The 18,452-nt window shown below is 41.9% G+C and overlaps 1 protein-coding gene across 2 annotated transcripts in view; it reads right to left on the bottom strand.

Annotated features, from left to right (window-relative positions):
• LOC117359534 (hexokinase-1) overlaps positions 1 to 18,452 on the bottom strand; it is a 118,170-nt gene that overhangs the window by 29,022 nt on the left and 70,696 nt on the right. Inside the window, exons 8-12 of one of the 2 annotated variants that reach the window (XM_033942488.1) lie at positions 17,298 to 17,453; positions 16,040 to 16,273; positions 7,879 to 8,183; positions 5,318 to 5,466; positions 5,098 to 5,217 (exon numbers count right to left, since the gene is read on the bottom strand). In XM_033942488.1, the coding sequence (XP_033798379.1) occupies positions 5,098 to 5,217; positions 5,318 to 5,466; positions 7,879 to 8,183; positions 16,040 to 16,273; positions 17,298 to 17,453 (964 nt within the window). Of the gene's footprint in view, positions 1 to 5,097; positions 5,218 to 5,317; positions 5,467 to 7,878; positions 8,184 to 15,413; positions 15,462 to 16,039; positions 16,274 to 17,297; positions 17,454 to 18,452 lie in introns of those variants that run through there. The other variant, XM_033942489.1, reaches the window with a different exon arrangement.

Here is an 18,452-nt window from a genome sequence, read left to right as displayed (position 1 = left end):
GTACAGCCTCACTAATGGGTAATAGCTCACTTTAAGCAGCAGGTGGAGGCTGAGACCAAACTTTGGTTGTAGTATTAATAGCCGTAGCTCCCTCTAGCAAACCAGTCTGCCGAATAACCAAGCAGAACTAAGTGCTAATATTTAACGGTAACAATACTCCGAAAAGGAGTAATAAACTAAACATATAGGCATACTCCTATACTGTTGGACAGTGCATAGAACATGCCCCTGCAGTAAAAGGTCCCCACAGCTCGCCAGCTACGCCAATTGAGCCACAGCCACTGGTTTTTTATTTCCCTGGCTCTAGAAAAATACTAGAACCCGCAGAAAAAGCAAAATCTTCACGTGAAAAACTCGCAAGAACAACAGACAAATAGGGTGGGATGCTGTACCAGTCTGGAGAGTCTAAAAGAAAGAAAATTAGCAGGTAAGAACCTAATTTCTCCTTCTTTATCACCTCTCCAGACCAGTACAGCCTCACTGATGGACGTACCAAAGCAGTACCCATCATAGGTGGGACCCCCAGATGGCTGCCACCAGAACACGCTCACCGAACACCGTGTCCTGATGCATCTGAATGTCTAAACATCCACACGGTAGTGCTGCACAAAGGAATGCAGAGAAGACCAAACTGCAGCCTTACACTGGAGGCAACAGAGAAGCCTCAGCCCATGAAGCTGCCTGACCCCGAGTGGAATAAGTCTTGAGAAATTCCGGAACAGGCTTTGACTGAAGAAGATATACAGAAGCGATAGTCTCCTTGATCCAGCACGCAATGGTAGCCTTGGAAGCACTGTCCCCCTTACGAGGACCCGCCAAGATGAAAAAAAGACTTCTAGATCTCCTCGCTGAACATAAGAGTGAAGGACTCTACAGGTATCCAACTTGCGCAACTGCCTCTGTTCCGAGGAACCCTCCCGACTACCCAAGACTGGGAGGACCATGGACTGATTGACATGAAAAGGCGAGACTACTTTTGGCAGAAAGGAAGGGACAGGCCGCAGCACAACCCGCTCCCTAGAAAACTCCAGGAACGGAGGCCTTCAACAGAAAGCCTGCAACTCAGAAACACGTCTCGCAGAAGTAATGGCCACCAGGAACACTGTCTTGAGAATATGATCATTTAACGAGCAAGAACCCAGTGGCTCAAAAAGAGGGCACAGGAGCAGGAGCACGGACAGGACCATATTGAGATCCCAAGCCGGAACCAAAGGCTGAACAGGAGGCCGAAAAAATTTGGCCGCCTGCAAAAAGCGAACTATATCTGGGAAAGAAGTTAAACGCTTACCGTACAGCAAACCATGAAACGCAGACAAAGCCGCCAGCTGAACCCCGGAGAGAAGACCAAGCTAGGCCTTATCCAGGCCATCCTGCAAAAAATCCAATATGTGAGGCAAAGAAGCATGAAAGGAAACCACCCCCCGCGCATCACATCACTCTTCAAAAAAAAACACCAAACACACACATAAGCCCAAGAAGTGGAACACCTCTGAGACCCCAAGAGAGTGGAAATCACTTTATCGGAATAGCCTTTCCTATCTAGACGCTCCCTCTCAAGAGCCAAGCTGTAAGACAAAAGGGACTCGGATCCAACATTGGAATGGGGCACTGAGACAGATGATCAGGCGAGAGGCAGCGGAAGAGGATCTACCACCAGAAGACGAACCAGATCCACATACCATGGACACCGGGTCAGTTCGGAGCCACCAGGATTACATGGCTGGGGTGCGAGCAATGCAAATAAGATCTCTGCCCACCATTGGCCACGGAGGAAATACATACAGGAGACCCGCTGTTGGCCAGGACTGCACCAGAGCATCCAACTCCTTGGCCTGAACATCCCTGCGCCGAATGAAGAACCGAGGCGCTTTGATGTTGACACTCATGGCCATCAAGTTCAGACTGGCTGACCCCAAGCATGCAAAATCACCTCGAAGACTGCGGGACTGAGACACCACTCTCTGGAATCTTGCATGTGACGACTGAGGAAACCCACCTGGACATTTTTCACCCCTGCTATGTGGAAAGCTGAGATGTCCAGAAGTCCAGAAGATAAGACTGCCCACACCATGAGCAGAGCCGCCTCCTGCACCACCAGATGGCTCCTGGTTCCCCCTGATGATTGATGTAAGCCACCATCGTAGCATTGTCCAAGAGACTTGCCCGTCAACAACATCAGGAACGCTAGCAAAGTCAGCCGGATGGCTCTGGTCTTCAGAACATTGATCGACCAAGAAGCCTCCTCATGAGACCAGAGGCCCTGAGCTGTGCGACCGAGACACTGAGCTCCCCAACCAAGGAGACTGGCTTCCATGATAAGAACTGTCCATTAGGGCTGATCCCGACTCAACCCCTGCACTAGATTGGAAGACTGGAGCCACCAACGGAGAATGTGATGAACTAACCCACGAAGAGGGACGGGAGAGTCCAACTCATGTAACTGGGGTGATCACTGCTGAAGCAGAGGATGCTGAAGTGGGTACATGTGAGCTTGGGCCCACCGAACCACATCCAGGGAGGCTGCCATCGACCCCAAGACCTGGAGAAAACCCTGAGCCCGAGGATATGGGGATGCCATAAAAAGGCAAATCTGCGACTGCAACTTGACCATGTAGGCCTCTGGCAGGAAGACCTTCTCTAGCTGGTGTTGAAAAGAACCCCAATGTACTCCAGGCACTGAGACAGAGCCAACCGGCTTTTGGACAGGTTGAATACCCACCCCAGTAACTGCAGGAATTCCACAACCCGAGCCAAAACCTGGGAGCTCTCCTGAAAAGACTTCGATCTGATCAACTAATAATCCAGATAGGGGTGAACCAAAATGCCTTCCTTGCGCAATGCCGCCACCACCACGACAATGATCTTGGTGAACGTCCGTGGAGCCATAACTAGACCAAAGAGGAGAGCACAAAACTAGTAGTGCTGCCCCAAGATCGCAAAGTGAAGGAACCACTGATGGGAGGCGTGAATCGGAACATGCAAGTAGGCCTCTGTCAGATTGAGAGAGGTCAGCAATTCCCTTGGCTGAACCACCAGAATAACAGATCTCAGGATTTCCATGCGAAAAGACGGAAGAGCCCTGTTGACCCTCTTCAGATCTAACATGGGCCGAAAAGTCCCCTCTTTCTTGGGCACAATGAAGTAAATTGAATATCTGCCTGTGCCACACTCCTGCGGAGGCACTGGCACCACCGCCTGGAGATCTAGCAACCGTTGTAGAGTCTGGCGAAAAGCTCGCATCTTCCATGCCACCTGACAAGGAGAAGCGAGAAAGCGATCTGGCAAGGAGATGGAAAATTCTAGAGCTTATCTGTTCTGAATCACCTCCAGGACCCACTGATCCACTGTGATCGTGGCCCACCCTTGGTAAAAATCTCACAACCGAGCGCCCACCAGAACCAAGGAGCCTTTGGACCAGACGGTAGTGGGGGAACCGGCGGAGGAATCACATCTCCTCTGATGGGCCCCTTGAAAGTACTGCATGTGCTGTTTGTAGAGGTTCTTTCTTTGGGACAGTGAAAAATTGTTGGATAGAAACATTAAATATAGCTTTCCTTTATTTGGCAACCTTATCATAGCTGTAATACTATGAGACTACCACTAGGGGTTATGACAGCCATTCTGAGACCAGAAGTTAAAAAAGCAGGAGCAAGTGGGCATTGCTTCTGTTCCTATCAGGGTCCAAGGGGGGGGGGGAAATGGAATTCGTACTAAGGGGATCAGATGCTTTAGAGGTGCAGGTGGGGGTGAACAGATGCTTTGTTTGAGATTGCTGTCAAGGAACATTCGGATGGACAAATACTGCTGGCCAAATACTGTCTGTAGGAGCAGCAATTTTGAAAACTTGCTGCCACGTATCTGTGTGGGGATAGGGCATTCTACATTTTTCACCCACATGTGGTAATCAAAATTGCTAGTCCTGCACCTATTTCACAGAGGCTCTATGTTTGCCAGAGCCTCTTGTAAAATACTACTACTTAGAATTTCTATAGCGCTGATAGACATACGCAGCACTGTACATTAAACATGTATGAGACAATCCCTGTTCAATAGTGCTTATAAAACAGACAAACAGGACAAATAGGGGTTAGGGAATTTCTCACAGAGGGCGTGATAAAACAGACATGGGTACTTTACAAGAGTGGGAGTTAGGAGTTAAAAGAAGCCTCAAAAAAGGGGCTTTTAGTTTAGATTTGAATACTACCAGAGATACAGCTTAACATACTGACTCAGACAGTCTGTTCCAGGCATACAGTACGGCAAAATAGAAGGGGCAGAATCTAGAGTTGGCAGTAGAGGAGAAGGGTACAGATCAGATGAACGGAGTTGCCAGGGAGGAGTATAAGGAGAGATAAGAGAAGAGAGATGTTGAAGAGCTGCAGAGTGAATGCACTTGTAAGTCAATAAGAGGAGTTTGGACTGTCTGAAGAAATGGATAGGGAGCCAATGAAGTGACTTGAGAAGGGGGGTAATGTGAACATAGTGACACTGGTGGAATATAAGTCGTGCAACATAATTTTAAACAAATTGAAGGGGAGAGAGATGGTTTAGTGGAAGACCTGTGAGAAGCAAGTTGCAGTAACATAGGTGAGAAGTGAGAAGAGTGTGGATAAGGGTTTTGGTAATGTGCTCAGAAAGGAAAGGTCAGATTTTGATGATATTATAGAGAAGAAACCACAGGCTTTAGCAGTCTATTGGATTTGTGTGTAGAGAGAGAGAGAGAGGAGTCAAAGATGACTCTGAGGTTGTGAGCTGACGAGACAGGGAGGATGAGAGTATTATCCTCAGAAACAGAGAATGGGGGAAGAGGAGAGGCGGGTTTAGATAGAAAGACAAGAAGCGCAGTCTTGGCCTTGTTCAGTTTTAATTGGCAGGGAAACATCCAGGCAGCAGTGTTGGACAGGCAGGCTGAGACTTGGGTCTGGATTCCTATAGAAATTTCTGGTGTAACGAGATAGATCTGGGAATTCTCCAAGACCCAATGTGGACATGTGAATTCCCCTCGCCATGTGCTTTTTAAAATTTGCCTCCATGTGATGCTATTATCTCAATAAACACATAACACTAATTTTTTTAAAAACCCAACATACAACTTACAGCATCTAAGCTCGTCTGGACGCAGGGGAAGGAAAACGTGAAACCCATAGGAAGTCGAGCACCTTTTATTCCCATGTAATCCAGGAAATCGGAAATGCAGTGGACTATGTGATCGAAAAGCTGAAAAGAGAAACAATTATCAAAATGAATGCTTGCTCATGCCAAAAACAGCACATTCACTCAAGCAGTTGAACACGCACAAAAGAAAACAAGACATCACCTCTTCCCCTGTCCCCTGCATAACATCCACAGGAATGGCATAGATTTTATTGTGCATTTCAACCATTCTTCTTTTTCCACTGCGAATCTTGACCAGTAAAACTCTAAAATTTGTTCCTCCAAGGTCCAGAGCTAGGAAATCTCCATTTTCTGAAATGGAGAGATTGTTTCAATAGTTTATTTATTTACAATTATTTATAAACTACAAAGGATGGCACACATATAAATAAAAGGAGGCTGAAATGGCTGCTGGAATCGCGGCTAGGAAGCTGCTTTAGGCTGCGGAATGCCAAAGTAGGCATGGCCAACCCCCGAAGTGGCGTTAGGCGATCTAAAGCAGATACCCACCCATGAATCACACCAAGATAAGCAGCTGAAATGTAGACCTGGGAAACCCTGGTCTACATTTCAGCCACCTATCTTTGCCTAGACTGCAGCAGCCAATCGAAATAGCCAATTTCCCCCTCTCGCATCAGCTGAGTGTCAGGGATTCCCCAAAGTCGCAATTCTGTAACCAGCACCCAAGTTTTGGGCGGCTGCGGCAGGAAACTCTGAACCCCACCGCAAATCAACCGGTAGGAGAGATGCTAACTCCCTCATGCCAGCACCCCCCTCCCCGCTAACATCCCTGGCAGGAGGTATGCCAAATCCTTTCTGCCACCACCCCCGCAACAAACCTGGCAGGAGGGATGTCGAATCCCACCTGCCGGAAGCCCCCCTAACATCCTCAGCAGGAGGGATGCCCAATCCCTCCTGCCACCAAACCTCACTAACATCCCCGGCAGGAGAGATGCCCAATCCCTCCTGCCAGCACCTCCCCCGAACATCCCCGGCAGGAGGGTTGCCCAATCCCTCCTGCTGCCAACCCCTGCTAACATCCCTGGCAGAAAGGATGCCCAATCCCTCCTGCCTGCGCTCCTCCCGAACACCCCCACCCCTGAAACCCATCCGCACCCTCTCCCGTACCTATTTTAGGCCTGCCTCTTGTAGGTACCTTTTTGATGCTTACTCCCTCTGGCCGGAAGGCCCACCTCTTCCGAATGATGGGCCTTCTCCTTCCCAGTGCAACCTGGGATGCATTGGGGAGGGGCCTAAGGCCTTACTTGGCCCAGGTGCCTAAGGCCTCCTTCCCATTGCATGCTGGGATGCACTTGGAGTGGCCTAAAACTGTGATTGACCAGATTCCTAAGGCCTCTCCCATGGGAGGGACCTTAGGGATCTGGACAATTGGAGTCAGGCCATGGCACTGTCTGCCCAGTTAAATGCCACTGAATAACCCCTCCTGAAGCCCTTAGCATGATGTAAGCAAGCAGGTGCCTCTCCTGCCTAACTCCATCCTTTTGACTATTGTACCTTAAGTTTGGCTGAAAAAAGCAAATAAATCTATGAGCCCAATGCAAGAGCAGAAATTTGGGAGCTCAGCTTTTTGAATATTAGGTCCCGATGTCCAATTATGTGTTTTACAAGATTTTTATTTAAAGTGTGCTGCTATTATTGTTCATACTCAACTACGAGGGTCATTTCATAAATAATGCACACTATTTTTTTTTAAATTTACATGTTTTATTTTTTTTCAAGTATTTCTTTACAGTCCTTCAATATAGTCTCCCTGCTTTGCAATAACTGAGTCCCAATGTCCGGGAAGCTTCATTATTCCATCCATGACACTATTTTTGTTCAGTTCTGAATGGCTCGGGTACTGGCAGAAAAAAGCTCTTCCAGAGATGCAAAATGATGTCTATGTATAGGTTGTTTCGACTGAAAAAAGGTTGAAGTCTGGTGGACTCATGTCTGGACATTAGGGAGCATGAGGTAACACCTCCCAGCCATATTCGCGGAGATGAAATCACAGTCCAATAAGAAGAAAGCTCCATCTTCCCCATGACCCAAAAATTTTTTGACAAGCTCAATCAAAAGTCAAACAAATAATGATTTTTGCTTATGATCATGAAGGCATCATTATCACAGGCAAAGTTCCATGTGGAAGAAGTGTCACAGCAGTGTATTATCGTGATTTGTTGCAAAAAATGCACAGAAAAATGCACAAAACCAACCTCAGTTGCTCTTGGCTGGGTCACTCATTTTTCACAACGTTCGCCCACACCTAGGGAATATTGTCATTGAAAAACTACGCAAAAACACCTGGGAGGACACTCCCTACAGTCCAGACATGAGTCCACCAGACTTCGACCTTTTTCAAAAGTTGAAACAACCTATGCATGGACATCATTTTGCATCTCTGGAAGAGCTTTGTTCCACCGGTACCCGAGCCATTTGGCAATGAACAAAAATGGTGTCTTGGATGGAATAATAAAGCTTCCTGGACGTTGGGACTCGGTCATTGCAAAGCAGGGAGACTATATTGAAGAACTGTAAAGAAATACTTGAAAAAAAATAAACATGTAAATTTTAAAAAAATAGTGTGCATTATTTATGAAATGACCCTCGTATGATAATCTCAGTGGGGAGCCTAAAGGCCTGAAAGTTGAGTATGAGGGAGAATACTGAAGGTTAAGGCATCTAATACTTTTGCACAGGCTATGATCATTCTCTGCGTGTTACCTGATCCATCTGGGGTGCTACGCACAAAAGTTGGCAGCATTTTCACTTTTGCACTTTGGTGGGTTTTCTTCCTCAGCCCAGCCTCCATTTCTATTCTCATTCTTTTTTTCACTTCTAGCAGCTGTTCTTTAGAGAGTTGGAACTCCTCCAGGGTCTCCTCAATCTGTCTGTGCTGCTCAGCCAGCCTGTAGGCCACTGCTGTCACCAAGGCAGCTCCCTTCCCACTGCCACTCTCAGACAACAGAAACCTCACGTCAGAGTCAGGGACGAGACGCCTCACTGTCTTGTGCAAACGCCGGGCATACCTGCAGACGAAAGCATCAAAATATTGCCCATCAAAAATGTGCTTTGAAGGTTTCCCTTATTTTCTTTTCACTCTATTTTTTGTTCCAAAAAACAACTACTAGGAGAGTAGCTTCATGCAAACATGGAAAAGTGAATTTCAGCACCAGCATTGTAATGAATCTCATGCATTAAGGTAAGTTTCATGTGTGGCATCACAGGAGTGACTGGAATGGTATGACATCCATGTACATTCTTGACAGTGTTCGGAAGGCACCAATCTATCACTATGCCACACTCTCACCGCCATGGCAGGCAAACTCTTGGAAAACTCAAGACTACATCTGACTTCCAGAATGCAATGTTATCTTTTTCTTTCCAATGTGTCGCTCTTCCTTCCCACAAGCAAGTACCCAATTGGATAGAAAATGTTCCAGAACTTGCAACACGGATGGAGCAAGGATTGTGAGCAAGTGGGTACAATAGGGTCTGGCTATATATCTATCTATCAACACAGAGCTAGTACAGTACTAGTATTAGTACTGCACCTAGAAGCAAGAAATGTCTGAACATACCATGCCTCCTCAGGGCCTATTCCATAAATCCCCCTCTCAACACACCTCCTCGGGATCTGTTCCATAAATCTCCCTCTCTCAACATTCAGATAGTCATTGTGGCTCCTTTAATGGGCATACTACAAGTAAACCTTTATCTGGCATAATAAATCTCATCTGAAACAGTATCAGTATAATATACAATGCAAACAATTGCAAAACAAAATGGCAATACAAATGTTTTGATATTTTATTAAATTACAATAGTCCATCTAGCCCAGATTTCTGTTTCTAACAGTGGCCAATCCAGGTCACAGTTCCTGGAAGACACCCAAATAGCAGCAACATTCCATGCCACCGATCCCAGGGTAAGCAGCAGCTTTCTCCACGTCTGTCTCAATAGCAGACTAAGGACTTCTTCTCCAGGAACCTGTCCAAACCTTTCCTAAACCCAGCTATGCCAACTGATGTCATCACATCTTCCGGCAAAGAATCCCAGAACTTACCCAATCTTTGAGCGAAAAAATATTTCCTTGAGCGAAAAAATATTTCTGCGAAACCTGACTGAATTTCTTGTTTTACTTCACATTCTTACTCACCCATCCCTCACGCATCCTTTCATACATTACAGCACTGAATTATCTTTTGACTCAATACAAAGTACCTTGATGATATTTCACCAGAGTTCTATATATTTATTCTAACCAATATACAGTAATTTCATAGCTTATTACCACTTCATGTTAGACTTCAGTCAGGTTTTCAGGATTTCCCCAATGAATATGCATTGAAAGCAGTGCATGCAAATAGATCTCATGCATATTCACTGGGGAAATCCTGAAAACCTGACTGGATTCCGGCCCTCGAGGACCAGAGTTTCCCACCCCTGATATAGACAGTCTGACAAAAGGCAAGGGAGGCGTCTTTTCAACCAACGATCAAGGATCCAAGTTTTGGCGTATTGGAGATGCTTTTCTTAGGAGACACTTTGCTGAAACAATGCTGAGGGCGAGTAACTCTTTTGCCCTCAGTGTTGTTTCAGCAAAGTGTCCCCTAAGGAAGGTGTCTGAAACTTGGATCCTTGTTGGGACCATTGGTTTAAATAAAGACTTGGTCATTGGTTGAAAAGATACCTCCCTTACCTTTTGTCAGCCAGTTTTACTAAACACATCTCTGAGACTGTGACATCTGCAAGCATTTCTTTCTTTCCAACACTCATTCAATATTGAACATATTCCCCCCCACCAATTCTATTAAAAGGGCTAAAAATTGCATATATAAACTTGGGTGCTTGCAATTTAACCGATAATTAGGATCTTAAACAATTATTGGCACTAATTAGATTTAATTACAATTTTTGTGTGCAAATTAAGAAGGAGGAAGGCCATTCCAGATCTGAACACAGTAAAAAATAAGAGGATTTAAGCATCTTTTTTCTAGATAGACAAAGAAAGGTATGCTAATAGAAAACGACCTATAGACCCAAATGTTTGATTTGTTGTAGGAAGAGAAAATAGGTGAAAGGCCATCCAGAATCTTATAGACGAAACAGGCCACTTTAAAGTCAACTTGGGCTTTAAAAGGCAACCAATGAAGTGTTTTCAACAAAGGAGTGACATGAGCAAATTTTGAGTGCCTAAAAATCAATTTTGCTACCATGCTCTGTAACAATTGGAGCTTTCTTCAATTTTTGCCAGATAAATCCGAATACAGAGCATTACAGTAATCTAGTTTTGATAGAACTAATTGTTGAACTAATAAAGCAAAATGATGAGCCTAGAAAGTACGATCTAGCTGTTTAAAGAGTTATAGACATGCTCTTGCATAAATTGCTAACACGGAGGTCAAAATAAAAAGACTAATCTAATATTGCTCCCCCAATTTTAGCTGGTTAACTGATTTGAAATTTTGGACCTCAATTCTAAGACACCATAAAATTTAAGCTGCACCTACTTTCCACGGACAATATGTAAAACCAGCAAAAAAGTGCATCTCAGAATCGAAGAAATACAGTATACTTATTGACACACTTGATAGATCAACTTTCACTTTGCATGTCATTGTCTCTAAGCCAGATATTTGTAAAGAATCTAAAATAGAATAAAGAAACTACTATGAATCATGGCTAGTTCTCCTTCTTTTAACCTAGGATAGTGTACAACATTATGATTGAATGGCCAGATATTGATTAAAAATGGGCTCTTAGTATCTGAAGGCCAAGTATCAGTTAAAGAAACAAATTCAATATCAGGTATCTTAATAAAATCATTTTATTATAGATTGACCTGGCATTGAAATAAAGACAAGGTACTGGGGATAGGGAGTCTAGCACCTTCTTACTCCTTTATCCTAGGCTCCCTATTTTAAAATTACCCTCAATTTCTATAAGAGGGAAAGCTATCAAGGTTAAGTAAAAGCATCCCAATATACTACAGGATGCAGCAACTTGTAGTATCATGATTAGACTTTAAGCTCTGTTGAAAAGGGACGTCTCATATGTTTCATGTACAGTGCTGTGTATATCTAGCAGCTCTATAGAAATGATAAGTAGTTGTAGTAGTAGATGACTGCTAGGGATGCCATTTTGGATGAAATGCCAGCCAGGCGGAAGCAAAAGAGGGGTTTGATCAAGGATACCTTGATATGGAGGGCTGGAATCGGGGGGCAGATTCAATTGGGGATACCTTGATGGGGGCTGGAATTAGCGACATGCAAGCAGCCCAGGTTTTTATGATATCCCTAATAAATATACATTACCATGAATAAAGTTATTTATATGTTTTATTTTTAAATATATTAAATTTTATGATATGAAAAAACAATCACATTTGAATATTCTTTACAATCAAATTTCACCACATTACATGAACAACCCCTGTGAAGTGCTTACTCCTTCTTACTATAATCCCTTCTGTCCAATACAATAATCAATGAAGATTTTCAAGTCTCTGTTATGAAACTATGTATCTTTGCTATTTATCATGTGAAGCTCAACAGTCCGTTTCTGTTAGTATCCTTAATAGTTCGTCACTGCTTTTAGATCATCTTGCTGTTATTAGTTCAGCTCAACACCAGCTGTTATTTCACCTCTTGGCGTCCTCAGGAGCTGAGCTAGATCACGGGCTGTTCAAAGCACCAATGTTAACAAATTCTATTTATCTCCCTAATACCACATCATTACAATTCACACACAAAAAAAATACATCATCTCATACCTTGCTCTCTTATCATATTAGGTAGCGACAGATAGTCAAGATGGGTAACCCATACACTGGAAAGATCATTGATAATAGTGCCTGTATGGCTACCAGTTATATCCTCTCTCTTTGCTACTTCCGTTATTTACATTTGCTTATTTAATTGGTTGTTTCATTTTGTCTGAATTGCATTCCACTCCACATCCTTGTTCAATCCAATGGGTTCCATTGGATTCCATTGATATATTAATTGCTGTTTCTTATTTAATAGTTCAAGTTTCAAGTTTATTATTAATATTTGATGAATCGCTTATTCGATTTACTAAGCGATGTACAAAATTTTAAAAAAGAAGTTACAAAAAAGACAAACCAAATAACATAATTCTTGACAATAAGACTAACATGAGTTAGGGTGGAAAGGGGGTAAAGTTACAATTTTTCTTAGAGGAAATAAACAAAAAAGGAAAAAAACAATGGGGAACGGAAAAGATAAAAAACCTGAGAACATTGATCTTATCTAAAATTTAAAGGTTAAAAGCGTCTTTAAAAAGATAAGATTTTAAGGATTTTTTAAAAGAGGTAAGATCTTTTTTATCTTTAATGTATTGTGGTAATGAGTTCCACCATTGGGAGCCCATTACACGGCACAAATCAGCTTTGATTAAAACTATAAACTTCATCTCATCTACATTATGGCCTTCCTGTTTCCAGTGATGCACTAATGGTGTATCCTCTTTCTCATTTTTCAGGTTACTTAAATATTGTTCTGTTCGTAACTTGATTTTTCTTTTTGTCTGCCCAATGTACAATTTGTTATAGGGGCATTTTATTCCATATACTACTTGTGCTGATTCACAATTAGTAACAGATTTTAAATAAAACTTCTTATTAGTTAACATAAGAACAGGAGAAGTTGTCTCCGCTGGGTCAGACCAGAGGTCCATCGCGCCCAGCAGCCCGCTCCCGCGGCGGCCCATCAGGTCCATGACCTGTAAGGTGATCCTTGTTTAAATCATTTAAGCCCCCCTGTCCTTCTGTCTATGCCCTATCATAGCCTATCTCTACCTCTGTCTGTATCCCTCAATCCCCTTATCTTTCAGGAACTTATCCAATCCTTCCTTGAAACCCGGTAGTGTACTCTGTCCTATCACAACCTCCGGAAGCGCATTCCAGGTGTCCACCACCCTCTGAGTGAAAAAGAATTTCCTAGCATTGGTTCTAAACCTGTCCCCTTTCAATTTTTCTGAGTGCCCCCTTGTTCTAGTGGTTCCTAGTAGGCTAAAGAATCTGTCCCTTTCTACCTTCTCTATGCCCTTCATGATCCGTTTCAATTGTACAATATATTTACAATATAAGCACTTTTTACACAGTGAGTGATAACCACTAGAGGTGTACAGTATGTAGTTTTAAAAAAGTTCAAGTATATTATGATTATGTGTATATGCAAATCTAGGCTATTCATTTAAACTGGAATGCAACTGTAATATGTTTATTAATAGCAATTCTAATAAGTAGTGCTTGCTTGGAATAGGGCAGGACACAAACTAAACTATTCTCTTGTTTTATTTTAGCTGATTGATGAAGTAACCATTCTTGGTTGGCATTTATTGCTCTTTTATGCGCTTTATGTATAATTTTATTGGGATATCCCGTTATTGAAATCGCTGAATCATTTGATGTGCATGCTGCTTAAAATCTCCCTGAGAATTGCATAACCGTTTTGCTCTCAAGAATTGCCCCACTGGAACGCTCTCACGAAGACTTCTTGGGTGGTAACTGTTATAATGTAATATTGTATTGCGATCAGTTTTTTTTTTCAATACATTGATGTTATTAATGCTTTATTTTCTTTAATTATATTAATATCCAAAAAATGAATTGTTATGCTAAGTTTGAAAGAGTGTTTGTGGAAAAAATGGGATATTTGCACATTTTCAAAAAAATTTGGAATCCTCTCATAAAATATAGTGACATATCACATTTAAAATGAATATCATTTTTCTATGGTAATGTACATCCATGCTGTTAGTTCTCTTGTGTTTAGGTATGCTTAATTTTAGTGTTATCATTATTTGTATACTGATTCTTGTAATCAATTTGTTTCGATAATCATTTCTGTGAATATTTGTCATGATATGTTCATATTTGAAATTTTTAATAAAAATTTATTGAACTTTAAAAAAAGGAATTGTTTCTTTCGATATAGTTGATTCAAATGAAATATTATTATCATCAATAATTTAAATACATTATAAACTGTAATTCTTGTTCTGTTTCTGACCAGACCAGGAAGACATCATCAATAAAGTGCTTCCATATGGTTATAGATTTCATATATGATGTTTTATATATATGTCACTGTTCAAACATTTGAGTGAAGGGATGGTATCATCAACCACCCCTAAATACCTTCTATTCTTATAACTCTTCAGGCCCTCAGAGATGCCCCCAAGTGTTCAATAACCTTTCATAACATCTGGCTTTATGCATCCAATCGTCATCAGGTCACTTATTTAGTTTTGCTTTAAATTTCAATGAGTTAAGTAAAACCATGAACTTTACTAAGTGAAATAAGTGTATAGTACTTAGCTTAAGTGGTGGACAGCAAGGGATAAGTTCGCCAACATGTTTCACCCTTAGGGGGTTTCTTCAGGGCTACAATCCCTCGATTAAACTAATTTATCACGACGTGACCACCCGAGAACAAGCATCGGGTGGTCACGTCGTGATAAATTAGTTTTGACGCTGCCGCCTGCTGTGCTTCAGGTAAGGAAGAGAGGGAGGGAGGGACCGAGGGTGTTTGCGGCTCAGGACCGCCACCTGCTTCTGCTACTTCGGGACTTAAGGGAGGGAGGGAGGAGGGCTTTATGACTTAGGACCACTGCCGTGCTGGTGCTTCAGGGTGGGAATGAGAGTGTGTTAGACAAGGTTTCTAACACCCTCTCAATGAACCAGAAACCCTCTCAATGAACCAGAAAAACAATTATCCGGTATCCACCAATCCCCATGGGTGCTGGATAACTGAGATTCTACTGTTCCAACATTGGAGGATAAGATTCTGCCATGTTTTGTCTGTCCCAGGTTTGGGTGTCTCTATTATTATAATTAAGTTCTGCTCTGACAAAAAAGATCATCTTTGTCTTCAGTATCCCCAAAATTTACCAAGTGGGATTGCTCTAACTCTTTCAGCATTTTATATAATCCTGGTTTGGGTGACTTGGTTAATTTTAGAAAAAAGTGGTTCTTTTCCTGCTTCTTTTGTAGGTATGTTCAGCAATTTCTGAGAGTTGGAATAAATTGTCAGCACAAGACAGCAGAAGTTACAAACTCTATTATGATATATCAGTGGGTAACCAGGTGTTGTACCTAACCTATAGGGAGCTGCGAGGGCAGAATATGCAAATTGATGATTTTCACTGATGGAAGAAAATCACACAGAACCTATTTACACACATAAATAATAATAATATCATTTGGTCATAATACGTGCTGGAATACATACAGTATATTGTAAGGTGGTGGCAGGAATATATTCATGAAGAAGGCAGTCTCCTCACCACAAGCAGAAAGGATAGGATGTTGCCCAGTACCGAGCTTTAGAACTATTTAAGGAAAGAAATAAAAGTAGGTGGCACTTTGCATGTTTGTATCCCTAGTCTGTGCCTGGCTCTTGGCCTTTTGACAGACAACTGGGATTTCTCCAGGCTGGCTTAGCTGAAGTGCAGTCTAAGAGTTTAAAGATACTTGCTGTTCTTTGTGTCTCTGGTTAGTGGATAATTTCTAATTTACAGAAGTCAGAAATAAATCCTACCTTTAGTGAGGGTGTAGGGCTTTTTTCTAAACCCCATCTCGTCGAACAAAAAGTAGTTACCAAGAATGAACCAGAAAACAAAAAACATCCTATCCCTGATCACCAGGTATGTACATGGGCTTTCAATTGTTGGTTCTGTGAATCACTTGACATTTGGCTGAAACATTAAACATACAGTGTGAAAACATTCATCCTTTTACGTCTCTGGTAACAGGTTCAGGCTTGGAGCTATACACTGTCAACTATTTAAGTGTCAGCTGTGCATGCCTGACCTTTGCAGAGATTAAAGCAAATGTTGGAGAGAGTAAAAGACTTACTGTGGATGCATCTTGTAAAGAGAACCATCCACAGCAACAGTGGTGCGCAGCCGAGGTGTTCCCTTATTATCACGCAAGCGAGTTAGGATAGCACCAAGGGTAGCGGCGATAAGGTTAGCAGAACGGAATGAGACGATGGTGCAGACATGCTGCACTGCAATGCAATCTTCATGTGAAGGCTCCACGCCAAGGCGGGTCAGGATATCTTTGGCTTTACTCAGACCTTCTTTGCTCCTACAACATAGAAAAACTTCTCATTCAATGTGAGAGTGTGAAATGCATGGCTACAGCAGTTCACTGAGAAAGGAAGGGGACAATGGGAAAGTTTTTGTGTTCAGAGTCTGCCATAAATGTACCAGTCTTCAAAAAGACCCCCAGAAAAACCACAGTTCCACAAAACTTAATGGAACAGATAAAAATTTACATTAGCAATCTTTATGTGCTCATAGATCGATGATTAACAGGGCGCAACGCAGTAAATAATTTTTACCAGTGGTGCGTATCATATTCTAATCATAGCACACAGGCTTCAAGTAGCTTGCTTTATGAAAAAAACTTTCTAATAATATGCTTCTTATATAGATGATAAAATTGCACACTGATCTTCATAAAGGGTAACAAAAGTTGACCTTGGCTTCGACATGAGCCATGTTTTCAAAATGCCTTAATCCTCTGTTGCTAAAGACTTCAGAAGCTTGAATGAAAAATCTGAAAAGACATGTCGAAGCCAGGGTCAGCTTTTGTCATCATTTATGAAGATCAGTGTGCAATTTTATCATCTATATAAGAAGCTATTATTAGAAAGTTTTTTTCATAAAGCAAGCTACTTGAAACCTGTGTACTATGATTAGAATATGATACGCACCATTGGTAAAAATTAGTTATCGCCTGGCGCCCTGTGACTCATCAATCTATGAGCACATAAAGATTGTTAATGTAAATTTATATATGTTTCTTTAAGTTTTGTGGGTTTTCTGGGGGTCTTTTTGAAGACTGTATTCACCTCTCTGCCCTGGCTTGTTATTATCTTTTACAATAATCCCCTTTTTTGTTTTGGAATAAATGTACCAATGACATGTCATATAGCAGTGTTACAAACATAGGAGGCAATTCTATAACTGGTTGCTGCAATTTAAGTGCCCACAGGATGTGAACTTATTCTATAAGAATACATATGATCAGCCTAAGTGTTCTCAGAGAATAATGGTGTAAACTGGCATAAACATGCCTACATTTAAGACAGAGAAAAGCTGCTCACTTTTCGATGGCAGAAACATGCTTCGTATCAAATTTTCCTCTGGTTAAGAGCTCCGGAGTGATTCGCCCTTCGAATAGCAGCCCCTCCTTGGCCATCTTTACTAAAATAAGTCGGACTAGTTCCCCCATGTACATTCCACTCACCATCTTCTCAAACCTGCCGGGGAAAGGAAATAAATGCAAGTTAGGAAACAAGCACTTATAGTTAAACCTCAGCCCTAAATGTGAGTAACAAGATCAAGTAGATTCATCTATTGGTTCTCCAACTTGATTTCTGAATACTCAGCATACATAAGGCTCCTTTTACTAAAGTGCACCAATGGATTTAGCAAGCATGTGAAAGAGTGTATAGACTTCTCCTTCTAGTGGCCAATCCCCTTCAGGATCAGAGTCCACTTGAGGAAACTCTATCCCTCCCTCTAGTGTGTAGAAAGCTCTCTTCTTCTAGTGGGCAAGTCTGCAAGAAAACCTGAAGGACCAGGAAGTGAGAAGGAATGAAAAGGGCAGGACAAGATGAAAGAAGAGAGAGCCCCAGGGAGGTCAAGGACAGAAGGAGCCTGAAGAAATAATAATAATAATAACTTTATTTTTATATACCACAATACCACAAACAGTTCAGAGCAGTTTACAGAGGAAGAGACTGTATACAGACAGCAATATTATAAAATACTTTCACAATTACATTAACATGGTAAGATTAATCAATTTTTCCTGGAAGTGTTTTAGAAGTACATCATGATAGAAATGGAGTCATAGAAATTTGTCAAAGAGATAAGTTTTAATTGACTTCCTAAAAGTTTGGTAAGAAAGAGGTTTAAGATAAAGTTGGTTAAACATTTATTCTATTTGCCTGCTTGGAATGATAGTGTTCTATCGAGGAATCTCTTGTAGATAAAGCCCTTCAAGGATGGGAAAGCGAACAAGTAGGCACTATGTGTACAAGTTGTGTCTGGAAAGTTGAAATGATGAGATAGATAGATTGGGGATGAACCTTTTTTGGTTTTGAAGCAAAGGCAAGCAAACTTAAAAATAACCCTTGCTTCCATGGGCAGTCAGTGTAGTTTTTTGTAAAATGCAGAAGGAGCCTGACGAAAGTGCTAACTTTCATTTGACTGCAGGACTGAGGTAGCTGAATTGCTGTCTGTTTTCTCTGCTG

This window comes from Geotrypetes seraphini, chromosome 4 (assembly GCF_902459505.1).
Source record: "Geotrypetes seraphini chromosome 4, aGeoSer1.1, whole genome shotgun sequence".
Classification (NCBI taxonomy): domain Eukaryota; kingdom Metazoa; phylum Chordata; class Amphibia; order Gymnophiona; family Dermophiidae; genus Geotrypetes; species Geotrypetes seraphini.
The sequence above is the reverse complement of the archived record's forward strand: the minus strand, read 5'-3'. Positions and strand labels throughout refer to the sequence as shown.